The sequence below is a fragment of the Pelobates fuscus genome, chromosome 8, assembly GCF_036172605.1.
Source record: "Pelobates fuscus isolate aPelFus1 chromosome 8, aPelFus1.pri, whole genome shotgun sequence".
NCBI lineage: Eukaryota > Metazoa > Chordata > Amphibia > Anura > Pelobatidae > Pelobates > Pelobates fuscus.
This window is the reverse complement of record NC_086324.1, coordinates 113,599,177-113,615,006: the sequence shown is the minus strand read 5'-3', so window position 1 is coordinate 113,615,006 and position 15,830 is coordinate 113,599,177. Positions and strand designations below refer to the sequence as shown.

At 38.7% G+C, this 15,830-nt stretch overlaps 1 protein-coding gene across 3 annotated transcripts in view; it reads left to right on the top strand.

Moving 5' to 3' along the window:
* RHBDF1 (rhomboid 5 homolog 1) overlaps positions 1 to 15,830 on the top strand; it is an 864,530-nt gene that overhangs the window by 782,949 nt on the left and 65,751 nt on the right. For all 3 annotated transcript variants that reach the window (XM_063430225.1, XM_063430226.1, XM_063430227.1), the window contains one exon: positions 11,179 to 11,273. In XM_063430225.1, the coding sequence (XP_063286295.1) occupies positions 11,179 to 11,273 (95 nt within the window). The remainder of the gene's footprint in view (positions 1 to 11,178; positions 11,274 to 15,830) is intronic.

Below are 15,830 nucleotides of genomic sequence, written 5' to 3'. Positions count from 1 at the left end.
TTTCCATTGGGATGTCGGGTTAGGTATGGAAGGGATCAACAGATCCATCGTCAGAGGTGCGTGGTCTGACCAAGTAATCGGCCCGTACGAGGCCGATTTAGCTAAGTGGAGGAATCTGTGTTGGAGGAAGAAGGCGTCAATACGGGAATAAGTTCCCGATGGAGGGGAGTAAAATGAATAATCCTTACGTGTAGGGTGGATGGTTCTCCAACTATCGAATAGTTGTGCTTCGAAAAGTGTTGTGGAGATTTTGTTTCCGAGTCTGAATTAGGTGAAGTTGGGATGTGGCAGTGGAGTCAAGATCACCGTCCAGTGAGATATTGATATCCCCGCCTGCGATAAGTATTTTTTTCAGTGTTGCATTTTGTTTTTTGTTGGGCAGATATAAATTGGCTAACGTGACTTTGGTGTCTCCTATTTTCCCTTTTACAAAGACAAACCTCCCTGAGTCGTCGGATAGGCAGTCTTGATAAACAAACGGGGTACGGTTTCCTATCAAAATTGCCACTCCCTTGGACTTAGAGCCTGTGTAGTTACCGTAGTATGTTGTCGGATAGTCTTTATTTCGCAAATTGGGAATCGAGTCAGCTCGGAAGTGAGTTTCTTGAACAAATATAATGTCAGCTTTATGTCTTTTGAAGTCAGATAGGGCTATGGTTCTTTTCTCAGGGGTATTTAGTCCTCTTGCATTTTGTGTTAATAGTTTAATAGTTGCCATTTTTAGATTCCCCCTTTTTTTTTTTTAATAAAAGGGGGGTGGATGGGGCAGGGGGGGAGGGGGGGGGTGTTATATATGTTCCAATAGAGATTACGGGGTACGGAAGTGGTCCTGGTTAGGGTTAGGTGGAGCCTATTCCCCGTTAATATTGATTGTTAGCAGTCTTTTTGAATTAACTTGATGTGACGTAATTATTTATTAAAGAGTTGTATATATATATGGGACTTAAGTGTTCGACTTAAGCCACGTATGATGTGAGGTTGTGTGAAATTCGCTTCTATAGAAGGTGGACCCAAAGAAAGACCCAATCAAGGTTTATCTTGTAGCACAGTTATGTTCCCCGCAAGTAGATGAGTTTATATTAGTTTCTGTTTAATTATTCCTTTAGGGTTTGAATGTTTTTCTTTAATATTATGGTTTTTTTTTTTTTTTTTTTTTTTTTATTATTTATTTATTTATTTATTATCCTTATTTTGATTTCTATTATAATAATTTTTATTTTTTTTATTTTTTTCGTGTATGTGTATAGTATAGCCCTAGCAAACTGCGGACAACTAACTCCTTAAGTAAATATGTGGTAAGAGTAGAATCAAAGTGAAGAAAAGAAAAATGAAATAAAATAAAAGTAGCAAGGATAAACAAAAGTACTAACGATAGTCAGACGGCAGTGTGCCAAGAGGCAGCGGCGCTCGTCCGAAGAGTGTCTGGTGGTTGCGAGGAGGGCCCAGGTATGTGTGCCCCCCTTGAGCCAGTGATGAATTCCCAGACAGTAGTGACACGGCTAGTGATTGCCTGTGTCTTGTCACGCTCTAAAGCGATGACAGGTGTGCTAGTTCTCTCTCCGTGCACAAGAGGAACAGCTAATTTCTCGGGCGGGTGGACAAGAAGTGGCCCTGTGTAGTGAAATCCACTATTAAAGTTTGAATTTTTTAGGAGACAAGTGTGTCAATGTCAATGTGTTAGGGGGTGTTTTATTAATACCCAAAAGCGAGTTTGCTGAATTAGTTGTGACGCCAGGCTCTCCCAGGTTCGTGGGTTGAAGGGGGAGGGGAGGGTGGGGTGGGAGGGGGGGGGGGGGGATAGAGAGGAGGTGGACAGGTGTGAGCTCTAGGCATATTATAGGTAATATATACATGATATACAAATATACATCACTAGACCTGTTAGTACATAAACATAAAATCCTTCCAAATACAGATTGGACGGTGGAGCAAAAAAAGTATTCATTGTGTGCTCGTGTTGAAACAAGTTGAAACCCAGCAGAGTGTGTTGATTAACGAGGGGGAGGGGGAGATGGAGAGAGAGAGAGAGAGAGAAGGAGAAAGAGAGAGGATAAAGGGACAGAAGGGTGGGTGGGGTGAGGGAAGGGGAGGGTAATGTGGGGGGGGTGAAATTTGACTATTCCATGTATCAAATCTATAGTGCAGGGAATATTATGATACCTTTAAGTTGTGGGTGACTCCTAGTGTTAGAAATATAGTTGTGTATATCAAACCAGATCGGTTCCAGGAACTATCTGGTGGAGCCCCTTTTTGCATTTTTTGCTATTTGCGTTCAACTGCAATTTGCATTTTACTAATTTATTGCACCGACACATATTATATACCGTTTTTTAAAGGACAGAAAGGGCTTTAATTTGATGTAACACACATATATATATATATATATATATATATATATATATATATATAAATGCTTATTTATATATATAAATGCTTATTTATTATAAAAAAAATACAGAAATATGCAAAAAAAATAATTTTTGTGTGTTTTTTTACAGTTTTTGCAATAATAATGTGTACATAATTAGTGCAGGTTAAGGAAAGTAATTAAAAATAAATTCATTTAGTTGTTCTGAATTACAGAATATATAATGTGTCTGGGATTTTAAGTTTTTTTTGGTAGTTACAGGTCACAAAGCACAAGGAGTAAAATAAACTTTTTATGTGGAGCGATTTTAGAATTTGGTATGTTTGTCTTGTAAGCCTAATAGCCATAAAAGAAAACAAAATTGCCACACAAAAGTATATATTTATATAAAGTAGACACCACAGGCTATTTACCTAAGGTTGTTTTGACACTTTCTACGTAGCCATTTTACCGCCAACCTCTGCTAAATATTGGAGTAAAATTGTGTTTTTTGGGGGTTTTCGCACACAAACTTATAACAAAGAACTTCTCATGTGTATTTTGTAAAGTTGGTGTGTGCTATTCCTGTACAAAGTTTTATTATGTGTTCAGTTACTTCTGCTGAGTACAACGGTACCCCCATTGTATGTCTTTGGCACTATTTCGTGAAGCTACAGTGCCATATAGGAGACCTGTCCTTTTCAGTATTCACAGTAGAATTTTGAGAGACAGATTTAATGAGCCTATGCTTCCATTTGGGGTATTATAACAGTTTGACTGTTCAAAAAACCCCCACAAAGGCCTACCATTTGTAAAAGTAGACACTCCAGGGTATCTCATAAGGTGCATATTGTGCCTTAACATGCCCCCATTTTTTTACCATTACATGCCAAAGTAAGTGGCAAAAAATAATTTTGTGCATTTTTTACATACGGATTGCATTTTTGCTGGGCATTTTGTATATTTCATATGTGCCACTAAGTTCAAACCCCCCAAATTATGCTCCGCTAAGTCTTCTGAGTAAAAGGACACCCCCATTGTATGTCTATGGCACTATTTTGTGAAGCTACAGTGCCATATAGGAGACCAAGCCATATCAGTTTTGACCGAACTTTGAATTTTGACGCCGGGCCTATGTGCAATTTCCAAGCATCTTTGCAGGTTTTAAATTCAAACTACCCCACAAAGGCCTACCATTTCTTAAAGTAGACACCCCAGGGTATTTCAAAAGGCATATTTTGAACCTTAGCGTGGGATAATTTTTCCGCTAGCGTGTACCAGGTGTAGTGGTAATAAGCGTTTTTTCTGCCTTTTTGACACACAAAGTGAGTTTGCACAGTATATTTTGCAAACCTTATGTGTACTACCACTGTATAATACTTCATATGTTGCTCAGCTATGTCTGCTGAGTACAAAAATACCCCCGTATGTACCTTTGCCAGGTATATGTGGACATCGGAGGGGCACATTTGGGACACAGCCATTCCATTTTTTTTCAAACTTTAAATTTTTACGCTGTGCCCATGTCCCATTTTAGAGTATTTTACCAGGCTATATAATTCAAACTACCCCACAAAGGCATACCATTTCTTAAAGAAGACATCCCAGGGTATTTCAAAAGGCATATTTTGAACCTTAGCGTGGGATCATTTTTCCGCTAGCTTGTACCAGGTGTAGTGGTAATAAGCGTTTTTTCTGCCTTTTTGACACACAAAGTGAGTTTGCACAGTATATTTTGCAAACCTTACCAGGTGTAGTGGTAATGAGCGTTATTAAATTTATTTTTTTACTTTTTAAAACTTTTTAAAACTATTTTTTAAACTTTTGTTTGGCTTATTAATTTTTTTAAAGTTTCCTAAACTCCCACCCACCCCAGCTAGCAAAATATTTAATTATACAATATTTAAATTAGTTAATTAAATAAATTTAACCCCTGAGGGTTAAAAAATAAATAAAAGTTAATCGTCAGGGGTTAAAAAAAAAATTAGATCACAGTATAATACTGTGATCTGTATTTTGATCACTGTAGGCAGTGATCGACTGGCAGGGAAGGGGTTAATTTTTATTTGGACTGGGTAAAGGGTTTATTTTTTTAATTTTTTACTGAAACGTTATTAAAACTTTTTTTTAACTTAATTTTTTAACTTTTTAAAGCTTATTTTTAAACTTTTTTTAACGTTAACCCCTAGTTAGCCTAATACTAAATCCCCCAATTCCCCACTAACTTCCACCCTCCCCAGCTAGCTAAATTTATAATTTTAAAATATTTAAATTAATTAATAAAATAAATTGAACCCCTGAGGGTTAAAAAAAAAAAAGAATTAACCCTCAGGGGTTAAAAAAAAATCAGATCATAGTAAAATGTAATCCCTGCCAATTGATCACTGTAGTCAGTGATCAATTGGCAGGGAAGGGGTTAATTTTTTATTAAAATGGGTAAAGGGGGGGTAAAGGGGGTGGGATTTTAAATAAACTTTATTTTTTTGTCACCAGGGGGCAGGATCAACACTGATCCGTCTCCCTGCACTTCACACTGAACCCGGAAGTGCAGGGAGGCGGAGGTGAGTATACACAGCACATGTGCCCGCTCTGGCATGCTGTCAGAGCGGGCACATGTACTGGGGCAGCCGGATCCGGTGCTCCCGGTCTGCCTCTAATGCAGAGGCAGACCGGAGCACCATTAACCCCACGATCGCCGCGATTGCGGCGATCTGGGGTTAATTTTAACGGGTGACGGACGAGGTCCGTCACTCATCATTAACGCATTCCCCTGAGTGACGGACCTCGTCCGTCACTCGTCGTTAAGGGGTTAAGGACCAGAGCAGTTTTAACACTTTTGTGGTGTTTGTGTTTAGCTGTAATTTTCCGCTCTCTCATTTACGGTTCCCATACAAGTTATATATTGTTTTTTTCAAGACAAGAAGGGCTTTCTTTACATACCATTATTTGTATTGTGTCATATATGGTATTTAAAAAAAATAATAAAATATGGTGACAAATTTAAAAAAAAAACATGTTTTTGGACTTTTACTTGAAAAATCTTTTACTTATCTACAAAACCTAATGAAAAAAACTGCTAAATAGATTCAAAATGTTGTCCCGAGTTTAAAAACACCCAGTGTTTACATGCTTTATTGCTTTTTTTTGCAAGTTATAGGCCTATAAATACAAGTAGGAAATTGCTGTTTCAATATATATATATTTTACATGTATCAATAGTGACATTGTAACACCGTTATCTGTCATAAATCCCCGAAACACACCTAACATGTACATATTTTTTTAAAGTAGAAAACCCAGGGTATTCAAAATGGGGTATGTCCAGTCTTTTTTAGTAGCCACCTAGTCACAAACACTGGCCAAAGTTAGCATTTATATTTGTTTGTGTGTTAAAAATGCAAAAAAACGCTAACTTTGGCCGGTGTTTGTGACTAAGTGGCTACTAAAAAAGGCTGAACATACCCCATTTGCAATACCTTGAGTTGTCTTCTTTTGCAAATGGTATGCCATCATGGGGCTAATTCTCATTCCTTGGCTACCATACGCTCTCAAAGGCAACCTAACCAATCTGACAAATTTCAATAAAAAAAAAAGTAAAATCAAGCCTTATATTTGACCCTGTAACTTTCACAAACACTATAAAACCTCTACATGTGGGGTACTGTTATACTCAGGAGACTTCACTGAACACAAATATTAGTGTATCAGAACAGTAAAATGCATCACAGCAATAATATCCTCAGTGAAAGTGCTGTTTGTGTGTGAAAAATGCAAAAAACTTCACTTTCACTGACAATATCATCGCTGTGATATGTTTTACTGTTTTGAAACACTAATATTTGTGTTCAGCGAAGTCTCCTGAGTAAAACAGTACCCCCATGTACAGGTTTTAGGGTGTCATAGAAAGTTACAGGGTTAAACACAGTGCTAGCAAATTAAATTATCTGGACTTTCGGCCTGGGCTGGCAGGCAGGGCCCTCAAATTGCAATCATTAAAATTACTAAATTAGGTACAAATATTACATAAATGCGCACGTAGAATTTTAATATATATACATATTTATATATTTGACGTCTACGTGTATATTTATGAAATTATTTATGTAATTATGTATATGGACATATGTATATTTCGTATTATTTTTATTTATTTATTTATACATAGATATATATATCATTACATTCTAAGTGTATTTTGATATAAATATATATATATATCAATATCAAAATACGGTTAGAATAAAATTGCATATATATATATATTTTTTTTTTTAATTATTAAAAATTATTTTTATTTTTTGTTATTTATTTTTATTAACATATTATTTGTATTTTATAATAATATATATATACCATATATATAGTTATTATATATATTGTATATATTCGTGTGTAATTTAAATATAAGTGTATTTTTATATTAATATACGTATATATAAATATAAAAATACACTTAGAATTACATTATATATATGATATATATACATATATTATATATAGGTATACAGGGAGTGCAGAATTATTAGGCAAATGAGTATTTTGACCACATCATCCTCTTTATGCATGTTGTCTTACTCCAAGCTGTATAGGCTCGAAAGCCTACTACCAATTAAGCATATTAGGTGATGTGCATCTCTGTAATGAGAAGGGGTGTGGTCTAATGACATCAACACCCTATATCAGGTGTGCATAATTATTAGGCAACTTCCTTTCCTTTGGCAAAATGGATCAAAAGAAGGACTCGACAGGCTCAGAAAAGTAAAAAATAGTGAGATATCTTGCAGAGGGATGCAGCACTCTTAAAATTGCAAAGCTTCTGAAGCGTGATCATCGAACAATCAAGCGTTTCATTCAAAATAGTCAACAGGGTTGCAAGAAGCGTGTGGAGAAACCAAGGCGCAAAATAACTGCCCATGAACTGAGAAAAGTCAAGCGTGCAGCTGCCAAGATGCCACTTGCCACCAGTTTGGCCATATTTCAGAGCTGCAACATCACTGGAGTGCCCAAAAGCACAAGGTGTGCAATACTCAGAGACATGACCAAGGTAAGAAAGGCTGAAAGACGACCACCACTGAACAAGACACACAAGCTGAAACGTCAAGACTGGGCCAAGAAATTTCTCAAGACTGATTTTTCTAAGGTTTTATGGACTGATGAAATGAGAGTGAGTCTTGATGGGCCAGATGGATGGGCCCGTGGCTGGATTGGTAAAGGGCTGAGAGCTCCAGTCCGACTCAGACGCCAGCAAGGTGGAGGTGGAGTACTGGTTTGGGCTGGTATCATCAAAGATGAGCCTGTGGGGCCTTTTCGGGTTGAGGATGGAGTCAAGCTCAACTCCCAGTCCTACTGCCAGTTTCTGGAAGACACCTTCTTCAAGCAGTGGTACAGGAAGAAGTCTGCATCCTTCAAGAAAAACATGATTTTCATGCAGGACAATGCTCCATCACACGCGTCCAAGTACTCCACAGCGTGGCTGGCAAGAAAGGGTATAAAAGAAGAAAATCTAATGACATGGCCTCCTTGTTCACCTGATCTGAACCCCATTGAGAACCTGTGGTACATCATCAAATGTGAGATTTACAAGGAGGGAAAACAGTACACCTCTCTGAACAGTGTCTGGGAGGCTGTGGTTGCTGCTGCACGCAATGTTGATGGTGAACAGATCAAAACACTGACAGAATCCATGGATGGCAGGCTTTTGAGTGTCCTTGCAAAGAAAGGTGGCTATATTGGTCACTGATTTGTTTTTGTTATGTTTTTGAATGTCAGAAATGTATATTTGAGAATGTTGAGATGTTATATTGGTTTCACTGGTAAAAATAAATAATTGAAATGGGTATATATTTGTTTTTTGTTAAGTTGCCTAATAATTATGCACAGTAATAGTCACCGGCACACACAGATATCCCCCTAAAATAGCTATAACTAAAAACAAACTAAAAACTACTTCCAAAAATATTCAGCTTTGATATTAATGAGTTTTTTGGGTTCATTGAGAACATGGTTGTTGTTCAATAATAAAATTAATCCTCAAAAATACAACTTGCCTAACAATTCTGCACTCCCTGTATATATAGATATAATACATGTATATATATCATATATATATATACACATATTATTTTTTTTACACTGATTGTTTTTTTTTCACTTTATTTTTTTATTTTACACTTGCAGGGAGACTGCCTGTCAGCACAGAGAGTCCCCTTGCAGGCAGACACATGGACCCCTATTGCGGTCATGTGATCGAGTGATCACATGGCCGTGGGGTCCTGATCTGCCGAGGGGGGACTGCCCGGGCAGACAGGCAGTCCCCCTGGACCGGGAGGAGAGCTGATCGCCACTGTGGGACCGACGGCGATCAGGTAAGTAGCCCCAGACAGTTATGACGGTTCAGGACCGTCAGCAGTCCAAACGCACGTTTTACCGCTGACGGTCCTGAACCGTCAGCGGTCCTGAAAGGGTTAAAAAGGATTTAGAACACAATTCTGGGACTTACTTACTAAATATTTTATCTCAGCATATTGGTATGCAATAGGGATTTGAGGTTATTTAACCCTTCTATTTAGAATCTGTTATCCCCTTTCAAATACAGCATCAGTACTTCCAGGATCTCGTATATAAAATTTAGCAATAGATGGATCCTGGTTGCATATTTATTTATTTTTCGTTTTTGAGCTGATTTGAAAAGGATTTAGAATAACTTCTGGGACTTATCTACTAAACAGTTAATCTCAGTAGATTGGTATTAAATACTTATTTATATATATTTGATAACCGGATATTCTATCCTTGTTAATTTAACAATCTTAACTGAACTATTAAAAGTTATATTTTAAAGATAGAACTCGTCTATGGGTTCAGATCTCATGGACATTTCCGCTCTGTGGGGTATGGTCGGCATGCTACCCTTCTTGTCATGGCCAGTGGAGAGCTGGAATTAAGTAAAATAAGCTGCAAATGTTGGATAGGTTAGGGGGAGCTTAGTACCAAAGGTGCCATCTTGACCGCGTGCCAGGTCACACCCCTTATTAATAGATAATTGACTGTGTTGTGGGGGATACAAAGCTTTTGCAAGAAAGACAATTATATGGAATTATAAGAGTGAAGCAAAAAACTATAAGTCACTTACTGATGTCCAGTAACTAGAATAGATATGGATACAGATAAATGTTTTAAGAAATGTAATGGATGCAAAGAAATCTTGCATACCTAACTTACCTAAATCTTGCATACTACCCTGATCGTTGGTATAAAAACTGTGGTCAACTTTGCAGACTAGTTGTAGGTCAAACATATTTGATCATAATTGATGCACATCCTTAATGGCCAGGTGTAATACCTTTGCCACACCAACATCAGTAAATATGATTAAAGTACTACAGAGATTGTTTTCTCACTTTAGATTACTAGATACACTGGTATCAGATGATGGTGCCCAATTTGTTTCTACATAATTTAAGTCTTTCTTGCTTAGGTTGTAATGAAACAATTGACAATGGAGCAGCGGGCAGCTTCTGACTGAATTCAGGGAAGCAGCTGGTGCCGATTGTTAAGTACAATGCAGTTTGCTAGTTCCCTTTTCAGGTTGTGCAGAAGCGTGGAACATTTGGCTCCTCGTGACCTAAGGAGGGGAGTAGCGTGGGCATGTAGAGCAGGTACGTTTGCTACAGTTTTATTCTTGAGAAGGAAATGGCTGTAGCAGAGCTGCTGTGTGAGAGAAATCATATGGTGTTGGTTGTGGAAGCTCCACTCTTCCAGCTGAAGGTAACACAAACATCCATAAAACTTTCCTGTCATAAACACAAAAATGCTTCTTCTCAGGTAAATAAATGACACAATGTGTAACAGAGTCTTCCAATTGTGAAGATCATGATGCATTGTTATATGAACATTTTTCTTGTTACAGTAAATAGTATTATTTTCCATTAACTGCCATGATTAAAGTAAGCAAAGACAGGAGCAGACATTTATGTTAATAAAAAATGTATATACTGTCAAAACATAACAGGTTGTGCATGGGTATTCTGCATGCATATAATAATGTGTTTTGTGTGTCTGAAAGACTGTGTGTTTGAGGATGTGCTTTCTATCTCTGGGGAGGCTGTGTGTATTTCAGAGACTATATGTGTAAAAGTCTGTGCATGTAATTGGGAGACTCTGCTGTATGTGTTTGGAAGAGTGTGTATTGTGTGAGGGATGGCTGCTTGTTTTTTTATCCCCCAGTAAGTTCAGTATTTAAAAACAATAAATATTTTTTGCCCCTCCTGCTTTCAAGGATAAGGGTAGGATACCTGGTAGTCTAGTGAATTTACCATTGGGGGTCCAGAGGGTGGGATTTGTGGTCTGCACCTATTATGGTGATGCTGGGCAGGGAGAAATTCTTATCTCTTTACTGGCCATGAGAATGTAGGTTCAACATCCATGAACCCTCTTTCCATGGAAGCCCATGTGATATGAGTACCACCATTTAACAACCAAGGTTTCAGGATATTTGCATTAGTATTTTATGTATGAAATGTAAGTGGTTTCTTTGTTTCACTGTAAATCCAAGTCTTCTGTTTATTTTCCAGTTTTCCATATGTTTCATTGAAGAAGTTTTATATTTATTACCATATTGCCAAAAATTAAATCAACATGGATTCTAATGTAAAGCATTTGCATATTTGTAAAGGCCAGTTGATTGCTTGTCAGAGTTTTCTTATTTAGCATGCATTTTTCATGTCATATAATCAGGAAAACATTTACATGCAGTATGTTATATGTTGTAGTTAATTTTGTTTACTGTGTTTGTTGCTTCCATAATTCAAAAATATTAATTGTTATTGCAGGTTTGTACAAAGAACAGCAATGGGAAGTATCCTAATCACCTGCATATGGATTGTGCTATAACAGGCAGACCATGCTGTATTGGAACAAAAGGAAGGTAACATATGTTTCCTAAAATTATACATGTATTGGTCAGATGGCCAAACAAATAAGTGGCTAGATAATCTATTGTTTTTGTTAAGATCATTATTATTGTTGCACCACTTTTTTTTTTAAATGCCTATAAAAACCAAACAAAAAATAAAAAAAATTCTGGAAACTTGATGTAATAATAGAGACCTATGGTAAGCTATATCGTTGCAAAAAAAAAAAAACTGTGACAGGCCACCCTGTCCCTGGATTACAATTGTTTTAAATCCTGCGCCTGTTTGTTCGGTACATGACATTCTCTTTCTTCCCATTATCCTGTTCGAAAACCAAACAAACTCCCGAATGATTAGACCACCTGGAGTGAAGAGTGTGCAGCTTGTTAACCATCATCACCTCTGTCAACACCTCGTTAATGCTTGTTTGCAACATTCTAAAGGTTGACTGGGTGGCCGTTGTTCGTATGGGCGAACACGTGACGGCGGACATTTTTAGCCGCAAACACACACAGCGGTGTTTGGTAGTTGAGTGCATGGAACTATAATCGGACACTCGACGGAGCGAACACCGCTGGAACTTCCATCTCCATGTATTTTCGGTTATATTCAACTGAGAATAGCGGCATTCGGTGGGAACACACTCCTGAACGAGAGACACAGACTGTAACGGATCACCTGGCACCCCGACTGGGTACCTCCATTGAAGGATGTTCCTAGCGCTTCCTGAGGACTCCAAGCACTGCAGCAGACACCAAAACCACCGAACCGGAGGAACATATAAATTCTCTCAAGCATATGAATGCTGTATACAGCCGAATAGGACAAACCATGCAAATAGGTTTACACTCCTAGCAGTCAAACTGGAACAGCATACAATAAATCCTCCCCCAATAATGAGACGACACTTCACTTTGAGGGTTAAGCAGGAACTCTCCTGTAATGGCCACACACTGGCTTTTATGCAAGTCCCCATGTAAGGGGACATCCCACAGGGTGGGACACAGTACAACCGATAATTTACAGGAGAACCGTAAAACACACCCAGCACAAACATGCATCCCTCCCCTCTGCCTGTGATATAATTACTGAACACAATGGGTTAATGTAATTTATCACAGGCAGGAAAAATACACTTTTTATACATACACTGTAACTTTAAAAATATGCATCATATTCACATAAAACATACATATTCAGAATCAGCATACTTTAAATATAAACATAACCAAAATTCAGCCAATTCCATCCAGGGAAAAAGTTAAGGGAAAGTCCTATTTGACCAAATGAAGCATGGCTTTTCTGCCCAAAACCAGTTCCACAGAGTCTTCTATCCTGGAGATAATTGGGAAGTAATCCAATTATCTCCAAGGACAGAGGCAACACTCCATTAGCCACATGGCAGACAAAGGACAATAAAAGACATAAAAATACATACTGTTACATTTATCACATAGAACATACACATTCTACCTATCCCCAGATAGCTTAGATCTGAGCGCACATTATTACAGGATGGTGCTCTGATCACATACATACAGTTTAATGGCCATGGAGCCAATGTCTTTCATACAGTCTTTCAGTATACGTCTGGGCTCCATGGCATAGCTATCTGGGGTTGCATGGCTTTAACAGTCCGCAGAAAGGCACAAATAAACCTTTCTGCAGGTAAAATAAAAGTTTAAAATGCAGGACCATAGTCTAAAGGGAGCAGGCGAGCAACCAGGCCTCTCCAGTGGACAGTGGCGAGGTTGGTTCCGCCACACAGACTAAGTGTACATACGAACTGGTTGCATTTGTACTTTTACTGTATTTTAGACTCCCGAAGGGGACAACCGCACAGCCCAATTCCATGGAACTATTTTGGGTAGGTGCCTCGTGTGCGGTCAGTTTAAACTATACCCCAGTGACGTTCCGGTTGTGTTCATGGGATCTGAGTGCTTTCGGGATATGTTGGGCACTCAGATCCATGCTATCCAGGGATATAGGACTTGAGGGGGTACTCAATTGTTAAATGTATGTTTTTGGGGTGTATTTGATCTATATGTCCTGGACCTGAGAGTTAATGTAATTATGTGTAAGTATTACTGTAGTCTCCTGTCAGGTCTAGTGGGGAATGTCCCTGGAATATGTTACAGTAAACCTCTTGCATGGGGATTCGCATAAAAGGCTGTGTATGGTCCCCATTTAATCAGTTCCAGTTTACCCTCAACATAGAGCCTCGTCTCATGATTGTATAGGATAGCTATACCAGCTATATCACGCTTTGGATTATTGCTCCTGTGGATTATTTTAGCTTCTCTCTTACTAGGGGAATAGAACAGCGGAGAAAGCCTACCTGTATATCAGTATTTACTAGAATCTTATTCGCTATCGAATCTAATTCGCACCTCAATTTTTGAAGCATGGAAGATGAAAAATGTTTTTGATGGCAAATGTAATGCACATTTATACAAGATCTTCCTCTCGGGGTGGCCGCCACAAAAACATCATAGATCACATGATTTGGTAGCCATATTGGTTTTAGCCACCAATTTCACACCTATATGTAAACATCCTCTCCAGAACTAAATCTGGTACAGATGTACAAATTGCTCTGCAAAATTGTACTGTGACTTAGATTAACAGCCATATTGGATTGAGCAAAAGTATTCACTCTGATTGGATCTCAAGCAGTGTCCAAAGATAACTAGTCAGCGGCCATACAACAAAAACAAGTAAAATAAATTAGTAAACGTCTAAAGGGGTCATAATGACTTCATTTAATGATAGTGTATAACCCAATATACTGCGGTTTGGTTAATTTCTGCTAAACAATTATAAAGGGAATAAAGGGGCTTCAGTCTGGTCTCCAGTTATTCCCTTCTCTTCACTACTCAGCACTGCCCAGTGACTTGACTTTAGCCTTTTTGGGGGGCAAGAAAAGATTTGAAAAAAACGTCTTTCCCCAGGTACTTTAGAAGCATTGCTCCCCTTACTATTATTATTATTATTATTATTATTATGAGGGGAGCAAGTATGGGAATATTTAAGGATGAGGCATGTTAACCTCTATCCACTTTGTGTAGGGAACCTGAGGAAAACCAAAGTATGGATAATTGGCACGTTTACCACCTTATATTATAGTATAACCCCTTCACCCACCACGATTGCATGGGTGGCAATTAGCATGTTCCCTGCTTTTTATATCACATAGGCCTCACCTGCAGCCCATGGGTGGGTGGAACAACTGGCATGTCCATCCCTACCAATATTATTTAGCAACGACCAAAGAACAGATAGAGAATGCAGAAACGGAGGAGTGTTGATGGCAAGACAAACCTCTCCTCTCCATAGGGTGTACAACTGACAGAGGATGTGGCTCACATTACAAAATCCTACCAGTTGTTGGAAAAGACAGGGCTGAAAGACAGCACTAATCCTAGCAGCACAGGAACTAGAACTTAGCACAAGATCAATAAAAGTGGGGGTCAACCACACCAGGGAAGACTCAAGGTGCAGACTGTGAAAAGATGCCTATGCGACAATCCAGCACATAGAAGCCGGGTGCAACATGTTAGCAGGAACATCATACACTGAAAGGCATAATCAGGTTGCTGAGACTGTGTACCAAAACATCTGTACAGAATGACAGGTGTAAGATCCTGTGGGACTTTCAGATCCAGACAGACAAGCAAGTACAGGCCAAACAACCTGACATTGTGGTGATCGATTAGAAACAGAAGAATGCAGTGGTGGATGTGGCAATACCAAGTGACTATAACATAAGGAAGAAGGAACATGAGAAGATGGACAAATACCAAGGACTGAAAGAAGAGCTAAAAAGGATGTAGAAAGTGAAGACAGTAGTAGTCCCAGTTGTGACCCCCATGTTGAGGGAGTGGCTTCTGCACACCAGTCAAGCCATAAGACTTAGGCATGTGCATGGGGAAAATTTTCGGTTCAGTTCGGCATTCCAAAATTTGGAATTTTCGCAATTCGGGACTTCGGCAATTCGGCACTTCAACACTTCAACACTTCGGAACTTCGGCAACTTTGGAACTTCGGCACTATGGCACTAAGACACTTCGGCAACTTCGGCATTTCGGAACTTCGGAATTTCGGGACTTCGGCACTTCGGGACTTCTATTGCAGCCGCTTAGTAGATAACTCCCTAATTCCCACGGTATTAGGGAGTTACCGTATATACTCGAGTATAAGCCGACCCGAATATAAGCCGAGGCCCCTAATTTTATCCCAAAAAACTGGGAAAACTTATTGACTCGAGTATAAGACTAGGGTGGGAAATGCAGCAGCTACTGGTAAATTTCTAAATAAAATTAGATCCTAAAAAAAATATATTAATTGAATATTTATTTACAGTGTGTGTATAATGAATGCAGTGTGTGCGTATGTGTTTGTGTATGAGTGCAGCGTGTGTGTATGAGTGCAGCGTGTGTGTATGAGTGCAGCGTGTGTGTATGAGTGCAGCGTGTGTGTATGAGTGCAGCGTGTGTGTATGAGTGCAGCGTGTGTGTATGAGTGCAGTGTGTGTGTGCATGAATGCAGTGTGTGTGTGCATGAATGCAGTG